The sequence below is a fragment of the Diorhabda sublineata genome, chromosome X, assembly GCF_026230105.1.
Source record: "Diorhabda sublineata isolate icDioSubl1.1 chromosome X, icDioSubl1.1, whole genome shotgun sequence".
Classification (NCBI taxonomy): Eukaryota; Metazoa; Arthropoda; class Insecta; order Coleoptera; family Chrysomelidae; genus Diorhabda; species Diorhabda sublineata.
Genome location: NC_079485.1, coordinates 23,138,240 through 23,150,378, shown reverse-complemented (window position 1 = coordinate 23,150,378; position 12,139 = coordinate 23,138,240). Strand labels below are relative to the sequence as shown.

The window sequence follows — 12,139 nt, the reverse complement described above, 5'->3', positions numbered from 1 at the left end:
ATTTGCTGTACTACTAAATATATTACAAAATATTACATATATTTTGTTTTAGGGAACGCTTGGAATTCTTGAATGAGGCCTCCGTAATGAAAGCTTTCGATACAACGCACGTTGTAAGGTTATTAGGTGTAGTGTCTGAAGGTCAACCAACCCTTGTGATAATGGAATTAATGGCCAACGGAGATTTGAAGTCTTATCTTCGGTCGCATAGACCCGACATGGAAAACTACAATCCCAACCACAACAAACATCCTCCAACATTAAAGCAAATCCTGCAAATGGCTATTGAAATAGCAGATGGTATGGCCTATCTTTCAGCCAAAAAATTCGTACATCGGGACTTGGCAGCTAGAAACTGTATGGTTTCTGAAAATCTAGTGGTTAAGATTGGCGACTTTGGTATGACCAGAGATATTTATGAGACTGATTATTACCGAAAAGGAACTAAAGGCTTATTGCCAGTTAGATGGATGGCGCCTGAGAGCCTTAAAGATGGTGTATTCACAAGTAGTAGTGATGTTTGGAGTTATGGTGTTGTATTGTGGGAAATGGCTACGTTAGCATCACAACCCTATCAAGGACTAGCCAATGATCAAGTTTTGCGTTACGTCATCGATGGAGGAGTTATGGAGAGACCCGAAAATTGTCCAGATAAATTATATACTTTAATGAGGTATTGTTGGCAGCATAAACCATCATCAAGACCTACTTTTCTTAAACTGTGTAGTCTTCTATTGGAAGATGCAAGTCCTACCTTTGCTGATGTTTCGTTCTATCACAGTCCTGCTGGAGTAGAGGCTAGAGCTTCTCGACACACTCCTTCCCCAAGCCAGGATGATCAAACAACTCCATTAAGGACTGTAGCTGAGAGATTAAAAGGATACATGCCATCCCATTCACAAGACTCTGATGATTTGGATATAGACACTCATCATCAGTTTCCTAGTATAACTGAAAGTGGTGGAGTGATTACAACTGCCAATGGTTACGTAAGTGGGTGTCCTACTAATGGTGCGGCAACGACACAGTGCTAGCCACATATCATTTATCGACGCCTGATACTCAGCATTAACATTGTTATAAACTGTACATTTTGAAACCATATAAATTATTGAATATTGATAACTCCAATTTTTTTATAAAAGAAGTAGAGATACACGATAAACAATACGTACTGTCATGAAATTATTTTAATTTATTACATGAAAAATGTTTTCAGCTGTTTTTCTTTCCTTTTGATTACCTTATACTATGTATAATGAAAGTATTCATACCCATTATAGTTTTAATATCTTGGGTTATCAACATTCTATATATACATCTTCGACTGGTTTTTTATTTAAAGCAGAACAATTTTCCAACTTTTGGAATGTGGAATTAATTAAATAATTATAGTGCAACAGTAAAATTCTTATAAGATAGTTGTATTGTTTTAATGAGTTTTTACTGAAAACATTCAATTTTTATTATTAATTTCCCATTCTTATAATAATAAGCAGTTGAAATGTGAACTAGATATCTTATTAGCTTTCAAGCTATAGAATACAGAACAAACGAGATTATAATGAAATTTATGTTTGTTTTGTTTTATTAGACTGGTTTTACTCTGTCTCGTAATTCGGTAAATACAAAGCGACAGAAAAGTCCCAATTGACAGTATTTTGTAAATATTTAGCATAAGAATTTCGAAAGTGTAAAAGTATTTTTTCCATTTATATAGAAGAATCCAAGGGACAATGTTGTAAATCTACTCTGTACTTTGAGAAACTTAGTTAAAAGTTGTTACTCTATTGACGTTAATAAGCCACTCATTACAGATTTTTTTATATTTGTTCAGAAACAGTACTAGAATTTCAAATACATTTTTGACTCCTTTCCGGAATACTAAACCATTTCTACAGCGATATTCTATAATTTTGAATAATTATACTACGTACTTTAGACATATGCAAGGTGGTCCAGAATTATTTACATTAGTTTCTTCAACTTGTTTCTTCTTAGACCGGTTTATATGTTTTTCGTGATAATTTATTTGATTTTAGGTCTCTGTCCTATGAAAATCAATGTGATTTTTTTTGAAAAGAGACTTAAAATGAAGACAAATTATCACTAAATACATTAATTTCTAGATAATTACAAAATAAAGGTATTTCTTTATGTACACGTACTTGTCTAAAACTTTATTTATCCAAATCACATGGAGTAGCAGTTCACATTAAATTAATTATCCTAATAATTATCCTCTACGTTCGCAGATATTTGACAAAAAGTCTAATTCGCCCTTTTAAAAATTTGTATTTCCTGTATTATTCAGTATTAAAAACAAAGCATTAACTGTACTCAGCTACAGAAATTGATGTGCATAATTTTTTACTGGCTTTTATCTAGTAAGCCTATATCACTAACACGAATAGGGAAAGGGACTTAATTGTTCAGTTGTGAAAGTGAGGGGGTTTGCTCTACTAGAGTTATACCGCTTACGCACAATGGTTCAAATAAAAAGTATAAGATACAAGTGTAATAATAGCTGCTTTCCAATTACATTCAATTTAACTGAGACACTCAGTTATGTGAGTATGTTATACTCAGATATCGACGTCAATACTCAGTGAATAAAAGGAACGCGTAATGTGAGTTAATATTCTCAATAACCACATAAAATTCACTATTATCATTAGTGGTTCAACCCTGTTACTCGCAGCAAAAGAAACGACATAACAAAAATAATATTATTTATTAGTTCATTTACATCAATAACTGTTTGCAATCATTAAGTATTGTGTAATTACTTGCTTATTTTAATGACAAAAATGTTCACAAAACTCACCAAAGCACACGATCTCAAGCTTACTCGTAAAAACTCATTTAGGTGTGACAGTGAAAAGGAACTTGCATTGAGTTATGACGTATTAAGACTAATCTGAGTTTTGATAAAAATAGAAAGCAGCTATTATTTTTTACTTTTTAGGCTACGATTTTAATCATAGGCATTAGAAAATGTAATTATTTCCCAACAATATTCCAACTTTTACATTACTCTGTGGACCACTGAACTTTTATTTATCATAACTTTTTCTACAATAATAAGCAGCTGTATTATCGAGTATGATATTTAAATGCATTGCAATTGTATCAAAAAAAAATTATAATAAATCAGAAATGAGTTGGCTTAAAACGATCAAATATAATTAAAATGATGATAATTGTATACACTCAAACTCTATAAATATATCTAAAGTGAAATTAAGAGTTTTTCAGGTTAATTTTTTGTTTGTGGCGTTCGCTGTTCCCGTTTTACTTTTAAATTTTAATTTGTTTAAAATTAAATAATAGTATCGTGATTATGTTGATAATATGTAAGTATTCTTTATTGATATAGGGTTGCCAAACGATAATGAATTAACTCCTCAATGTTCTAATGACAGTAACTGTGAAGTGAGATTGAAAATATAAAATTTGTTTTCACATTTCACGTTTTAAAACTTATTGTACCCAAGTATTATCCACATTAAAAAATTTTTTGATATTAATCTTTCAAAAGTATTAATTAAATTGTCTAACAAATCATTTAATTCTTAATTTGTAATATTACTAAAAATAATTTGAATTGATGATGAGTGTGTTTCATTTTGGTTTGGGGGCCTGTTAATATTTATTGTAAGGTCTAAAATAGAAAGCTCTGGTAACTTTACCTTAAGAATGCATACAAATTGTCTAAATAGGGTCTAACGGCACTATAATGTAGTTAAAATTGAAAATGTAGATACGTTAACGGTGCATTAATTTGAAAATAGTAAAAAGTTGTATATAATACAATCACTTGTGTCATCATTCATTGGAAATTTTTCGATAGTTGAAAATAGAATTTTTTTAACATTAAATTTCTTTTATTCCTATAACTATCACCATTTAGTAACATAATTTTCTTTACTTCTCAACTGGTTAGCTTTATCTAATACATACATGTTTCAAATATACATACAATATAAAAGATACTATTTTTACAGAGATATTAAGATTTTATGTATAGCATTTAAACACAACTTTTTCCAATTTTTGAAATAATGTGGTTTGTTGAAATTCGAGTTGAAGATGTAATTTATGAAGTAAATTATCTTCATCGAAGATAGTACAGATGAAAATGTGTAGATACTGTCTTTGAAATTTGACATTTTAGACCTGTTATTATTTGTGCCAGTTGGTCCTTAATTCGTTTCTTTATTCTTAATTATAGATTATAGAAGTATTCTTACAGATCTGAAATTGTTCAGTGAAAGACGTGACATGACCTAATTAAGAATAGATTTAAGTTGGAATTACCAAAGATAGTGATATTTATTTTAATGCATTTGTTGGAAGCCCTTATTAAAAAAAATTCAAGACTATGACAATAATGGAGGAGTTTCATGTTGAAAAAATGATAGGAAAACTTCGAATATCTTGTGTGCCAATTCATGAAGTTTCCAGCTTTCGGAATAGAAATTCACTAAATTAATTCAGATGTAAACCTGAAAGTATACGATTTTAACTAAAATATTTCAATATGCCACGAGCTGATTTGTATATTAAATATATATATATATATATATATATATATATATATATATATATATATATATATATATATATATATATTTACTTTAGAAAGATATCAAGTTTCCGAATCATTTCTTTATGTCTACAGTTTTGAAATGTAATCAACTCTTCTATTCCTAAACGTAGGATTAGTAAAGAATAAGAAAACCACTATCCATTTCTGATTTTTTTTTATTTTAAATTTAGAATATAATCTTAATAGAGCTTGTAGTTTTTGCATGCTTGTCATATTTAACGCAGCATTCTAGTTTTATCAATATTAATTATATTCTTTAAGTAAATAATTAGTTTTAGTTTTTGATTTAGTACATCGCATCACAACATAAAAAATTTGGAATGGATACTGATCTTCTAGATAAACAAAAACTGCAAATAACAGATAAATAGCCGAAATAGGAAATTATAACAGTATTTATACTGTCTCGTAATAATTGTACGGCGAATCGAGAATATATTACAGAAGAATATACACTATAAATTACACTAATTTTCACCCTTCTACCTCCAATTATTTACTTTATATTCAAGTAAAAATTGAAAAATCACATTTCTACCAATCTCATTTATGTATCATAATGATATTAGAATCATTTTTAAAGTTACTCCACTTTATCACAAATAGAACAGCAAATGAATCCAATGTTCTACTTTATTTTCTGTAATTGTTTTCCTTAAACCTGAGAATCTCAGCAATTGTGGTGTTGTTTTATTAAAATATTAATAGTTTCCTTCATAGTTTTTCCACTGTTACTTAAAGTGATTATAATATGAGTATTTAGTTAATTCATATATGCTGATTGTTTATCTGTTGTTCTGCTCTTGCTCTTTTTTTCGGCGAACGCGCGTACGCTTCACAAACGAAATTAAGTTTTTTTATTCGCCAGAGCTATGGAGGGTTCAAGCGGACCCAGTAAATCGATTATCTTTATAAGTTCATTTGAATTTAGATATTTAAGCTTTTAGCTAGGTCGCCCCGAAATAATATAGAAACTTTATTATTAATACTTGTCTTATTGATATTTTAAGTATAATGTATGGTGGGATATATGCCTTATTAGGTAAAACGTTACTGTACTGATACGTGTAGATTTCTTTAATGACATTAAGTGGAAAATATCAAATGCCAGTCATCACTACATCGCAATCCGAGTCTCAGTTCCTTTTACCTACCACAATTTGGTAGATATGTTAAAAACTATGTTATTAGCCTTTGTACCTATTACTATTTATATTTTTAATTATATTTTGTACTCTGTGACATAATGTACATTTCTCTATTATTTTATATAAAATAAAAATAAGTTATGACTGTTTAATTTATTTCTACTCCAAAATGATTTATTACTTCTACTTCGATTTTCATATTAAATTTATTGTTAGGCACTTTGGCTGCCTATCTCTTGAATAAATGATGTGCTGATGCACTTTTTTAGTGAAGGAATGTTATAATAGAAACAACGTATTTATTCACTAAAAACTACAGAATAAAAAATAAATAGAATAAATATTGAGAAAAAATTTAAAAAATGATTGTAAGTATAGACAAAATACAAGAATGGGAACAAAGCACATAACATGAAATTGAAGTAAAATGTATTATCAAAAGTTTTAAACATCATTATAATAATAAGAATGAAATAATAACTTTTGTTAATTGATGATTATAAGTCTCCAGGAGGAAAACCCGCAAAAATATCACATATAAAACAATAATGAGCAAGCTAATAAGTAAAAACAAATTACATCGCTATTTATCCCAATAATTTATTTAAATAAAGTGAACACAAATATGAAAATTTGCAAAATTAAAGAATTGATATAAATCAATGGATTAATTCGAATATATTTTTTTTTATTTCAGTTTAACGTGCCTCGACAGGGCTGGTCATTGGCACACAAAAACAATCATAAGTTAAATACATTCGAATTAAATAAAAATAAAATTAAACTTAAATACAGTTACATACAAAAAATAAAATCTATTACAATGTATAAATTAAATTATATTTTCTTGTACAGCTTGGTGGCTTTAAGGAACTGCACGATTTTCCTTATTTCCGTCGGGCAGTTAAGTGTTTCCTGGAGGTTGGTTTTCATATCAAACTGTTGATATGCGGTGGAATATTCTCTGCAGTCGGTGAAGATGAGCTTAACAGTCACAGGAACTTGACAAGTTCGGCAGACAGGACGACTTTTTGACGACATCAAATAGCCGTGAGTAAGTTTCGTGTGGTTGATCCGAAGTCTTCTTATTGTCACAGCTTCTCTCCTATTCAGAAAGTTTAGGGAAATGTGAGAAGTAGTTGGGTGGATTTGATGTAGTGCTGTAGTGCTCTTGCTCCATGTATCGTGCCAAGATTTTTTAGTGAGGTGTTTGAAAGTAATCTTCAGATCATTGTCCAGCTGTACTGGGATTTCAAGATGATTTTTTGTGGCTTCTTTCGCATGGCGATCGGCACATTCGTTTCCAGCAATTCCAGTGTGCGATGGAAGCCAGATGAGAGAGACTGTTATATCAAGAGCAATGAGAGTTTGGTAGATGTCATGAATGCTTTGGACTATTGGGTGGTCGGTGAATATGGTTGTGATGGACTGTATGGATGAAAGAGAGTCAGTACATATGGCGATATGTTTATGGGGAGAAGAAATATATTTGAAGGCTTGAAGGATACTGTATAGTTCACCAGTGTAAACACTACACGTCGAGGGTAAACGGAAAGAACTTATGAGTTCGTGGTTTGTAGTGACTGCGCAACCCACACCGGATTCAGCTTTGGAGGCATCCGTATAGAGAATTAGGTCGAAGGAATTTTTATGCATAATTTCTAAGAATGCTTTCTCTACAAGAACGCTAGGGGATTCGTGTTTATTGTAGATGGTTAGTGGGAATATTTTTTATCCACGGGGGAGAAGAAGGCAAAGAAAGTGGAAAGGTCAACGAGAGGTTGATATTTTGGAGTAGTGGTGTAAGCAATTGAGGGATTGAATTTACAGTTATTCGTGAGTTGTTGGGTATGGAAGTGGTGGTAAATAGCGAATGGACAGGATTAGAAGGATTGGAAGATACTTTAGCAGTATATGACAGGAGAAGAGATTGTCGTCTTAGGAATAGTGGTGGCTCATTAGCTTCAACATTAACACTAGCGGCGGGGCTTGAGCGAAAGGCACCAAGACAAAGGCGAAGAGCGGTGTTGTGTACAGAGTTCAACAAGTCAGTTTTAGACTTGGAAGCGGACATATAGATAAAACAACCATATTCAAGCTTTGAGCGTATGAGAGCTCTGTAAACTCTTAGCAGTATAGTTTCATTGGAGCCCCATTGAAGGTAGCTAAGGGTTTTAATTATGTTCAGCCTCTTTAGGTAAATACGTTTTACATCATGAATATGGTGATTCCAGTTGAGTCGAGAATCAAAAGTCATACCAAGGATTTTGCATTGATTCACAATAGGTAGAGGGGAGTTATCAAGGAAAATTTGGGGTGAGTGAATAGATGTTCTTCGAGAGAATTTTATCAGCATGGATTTGTTCGGGAAAATGATAATCCTAGGTAGGGGGATCTCTCTTGTAGTAGATTTATTGCGTTTTGGAGCAGTTGGCATGTAGAGGGGACGTATTTACCGTGGCAATAAATGATTAGGTCATCAGCGTATTGGACATATTTTACGGGAGATGGGAAGTTGTCACATAGCTCATTTATTGTGAGGATAAATAAAGTAGAGCTTAATACTGAACCTTGAGGGATGCCAGTATTTTGTGGATGAGGAAGGGAGAGCTTACCGTTAGCGGAAACCCTGAAATTTCTATTAGTTAGGAAATTATGGATGAATGATAATATGTTACCATGTAGATTGTATTGAGTGAGTTTATTCATTATTGCACTTCTGGATATAGAGTCAAAAGCGCCATCAATGTCGAGAATAGTTGCAATGACGTCCTGATGGTTATTTAATGCAGAGGAGATATCTGTTTGCAAGAGAACAAGGTTGTCGTATGTCGATCGATTACGAAAACCCGATTGTGCGTCGGGAATAAGTTTGTATTTTTCAAGGAACCATAGGAGTCTTCTATTGATTATTTTTTCAAAGAGTTTACAAGTAGTGCAAGTAAGTGAGATTGGACGAAAAGACTTAGGGGATGATGTGGATTTACCTGCTTTTTTAATTGGAATGATTATAGAGTTGCGCCATGCATGAGAGAAATATATACAGGACATCATCAGGACCGGCAGCAGAATTTTTGCAGGACGATAGCGCGAATTTTAGGTCATTTAAACTAATAGGAGCATTGACAGACGCAATATCGAGAGGATTTAGCTGTAGTGTGGAGGAGGACTGACTATATGATTATGGATGCTGAAATTTTCTTTAAAATGTTGCCCGAATGTGTCAGAGATTTTTTGGTTGTCGGTGATAAGCAGATCGTTAGATATTAAAGAAGGAATTTTGATATTAGTTTTTTTGCCTTGAATTTGTGCAATTTTTTTCCAAACTTGACTGGGGTCTGTATTATGGGTAAGGGATGAAGTATAACTTTGCCAAGCAGATTGTTTACTTTGCTTGACAATAAATTTAGTTTTAGCTTTAAGCCTTTTTGTGCAATAAGGTTTTCTTGTGTTTTGTGACGTCTAAACCTATTAAGAGCATGTTTTGATTCACGTATGGCATTCGCACAATCCGGACTCCACCATGGAACAGCCCTACATGCCGAGGAAATGACCGTTTTACCAATGTGAACCTCGGCAGCCGCAAGTATGCTCTTAGTGAACATATCTAGCGTATCGTTTATATTCGTAGAAATGATCAAAGATGATAAGTATGCTTCAGAGAGAGAGGTAAACTCAGGCCAGTTTGCATTTTTTATTTGCCAGAAGCTTTTGGCAACAGTTTCTTTATTATAGGGATTGGATATAATAATAGGAAAGTGGTTGCTATCATGTAGGTCATAGAAAACTTGCCAAGAGAGAGAAAGTGCAGTTTTAGGGTCACAGAAGCTGAGGTCAATAGCAGAAAAGGAACCTAAGGAGATGTTAAAGTGAGTTTTGGTTCCAGTATTTAACAGACAGATACCAGTTGAATTTATGACTTTTTCTCTTGTGTTGCCTCTAGTGCGAGTTTGGTCGGAGCCCCACATAGTGTGATGTGCATTAAAGTCTCCAACAAGAAAGTATGGTTGGGGAAGCTGACGAATTAGGTCTGTTAACTCTTTTTCATCAAGAGGGTGGTCCGATGGAATGTATATACTGCAAATGGTAAGTTTATTGGGGCACCAAGTAGTTATAGCTACTATTTCAAGGTTTGTTGATAATGGGAGGTGGGATGAGTGTATGTCACTGGATACAAATATTGAAGTACCGCCACTGGCTCTTATGCAGTTGGTACAGATGTAATGATATCCTTCAAAGTTTCTCAAGTTGCATTTATGATCAATTTTGAAGTTGGTTTCTTGGAGACGAAGGAAGTCAGGTTTATGGGAAGAAATGATTTTCTGAATTCTTTCTAGTCGAGGATAAAATCCATAGCAGTTCCACTGTATCAGAGAGAATGTACTTGTTTAGGAAGAAGGGAGAGAGTATTTACTGAGATAATGTCGAGGAGTCAGTGGTATTCCCATCATCAGTAATAGACATTTCGGGAGGAGTTTTTTGTTCGGGGTGAAGTTTAAAGTTAATTCTATTGATTAGACGTGTAATACGGTTTTTTAAAGATCTTTCTTTTATATTAGGATAAATTAGGGACAAATCCTTCAGAAGAAGGGTTGTGTCGGAAATAAATTTGTTGGCTTCGGGGAGGGGGTCATTGATGCCATACGTGTTTTCCAGAAACGCAATAAATTGGGTGCCTGTAAGGGAAAATGCTTCAGGAGAATCGTTGAATTGTTTATGTATAACGGAGCGTGATTCAGGGCTTATGAAGTGACAATCGTTTTTAGTCAGTTTAGATTTTTTGGTCTTCTTTTTCGCAGGGTTTCCGGAGCTGGATGTTGAAAATTCGGGGGGAGGCATTGGATCTGGATGAAGATCAGTAGGAGATATAGACTGTGGTGAGTCGAGGCTGCTGTCATTTGAACGGGGACGTTTTTCGCTAGTTTTTGGTAAGAAAATTAGGGGGGGGGGATTGAGAAAGGGTGTCCTCCGACGATACTATGGGAATAACCGAAGTATTAGTAGTAGCAGTAGGGTCAGCACAGGAGGTGGGGATCAGATTGACCGAATCATTTGATTTGGGAGAGGGATCTTGAGGGATGGGAGTGTTGGTGCAAGAATCAGCAGTGTGCCCAGCCTGTTTGCAGAGAAAGCATTTAAGTTTGTCAGTAGAAATGAATATTCTGTGTGTTGTATTTTCATGACTGATGACAGTCGAAGTTTGCAGAGAAAAATCATTATTGGTTGGTAATACGTAAGTTACTCGGCGGAAACTGAGCACATGTGCGTATAGGGATCAAATTGGAATTAACTAGGATACTTTGGTTGGTTTTTAGAAGTTCGTCGACTAGAATCATCGATGATAAATAAATATGCGTCCGTGTGATATTCTGGATGCGAAAATGACATTTTTAGGAGAGACGATGCTACCTATTGATTTGATGTAGTCAAATAGTACAGTGTTGGGGATAAAAGGCATAATGATGGCCTGATTTCGTGAGGGCACCGAAGGGGGTGGGGATTTTGCTGAGGTAGCTGCAGCATATGATAAAGGTGGAGAGTTAGAGAGTGGAGAGATTTTTGGTAGTGAGGGATGGTTAGACATATTACTGTTATCTTGGTTGCCAAAATCACAGTCAATAGTTGAAAAAAAAATAATAAAAACGGATCAAACATATAAATAAATCTCAGCTCAAGAAAAACCAAACAGTCTGTGTCTCAGTGATTGGCCTATTGATATCCGGATACGTAAATAATTTTAAAGTATATTTACCAAATTCTATGATAAATACGCTGCTTCGACAATTTGTGGTGTCACATTTTAATTATAACAAAAAGCGAAGAATTTTTTATTGTTAGGAGTTAACTTAACGATCTGAATCTAACGAGGTATACAGAAAGAATGAATTCGAATATTTAAAGTGGCAAAAAAATGTGAATAACAATGATAATTAGACATTATGCAATACCACTAATGTAAAATATCCATAGAGTAACTCCCATCTTAATAACATCTTATGTTCTTTTAGATAAAACTTAAATGATATGATTTGAGTTTTCCTAAATTTCCAGTCAATGAATCTTTATATAACTTTGGAAATGTGTTAGTATATAAGTATATAAAAAAATTGTACGATCCCAATTTTTTAATTATTATTATAGATCATTAATTTTTTTTTGGAGTTTTCCTTCATTAATATTAGTTTAAATTTATATTTTAAAAAGAACTAGTACAAACTTGATCTTGAGTCTTAATGGTACTGCTGATATACCGATGAAGATGAAATAGAGGGGACAATAGCAGCTGTTGGATGTTATTGACCTAACAGAATAGTAGACGTGGCAACTTGCTAGGTTTAATACGTAGCTGTTGTTCGCTCCGAAAAAAAATTTCTGATTT

At 33.1% G+C, this 12,139-nt stretch overlaps 1 protein-coding gene across 3 annotated transcripts in view; it reads left to right on the top strand.

Annotated features, from left to right (window-relative positions):
- LOC130450861 (insulin-like receptor) overlaps positions 1–4,594 on the top strand; it is a 164,293-nt gene extending 159,699 nt beyond the window's left edge. For all 3 annotated transcript variants that reach the window (XM_056789537.1, XM_056789536.1, XM_056789534.1), the window contains one exon: positions 53–4,594. In XM_056789537.1, coding sequence (XP_056645515.1) covers positions 53–1,034 — 982 coding nt within the window. In that variant the 3' untranslated portion in view covers positions 1,035–4,594. The remainder of the gene's footprint in view (positions 1–52) is intronic.
- Positions 4,595–12,139: the final 7,545 nt, after the last annotated feature.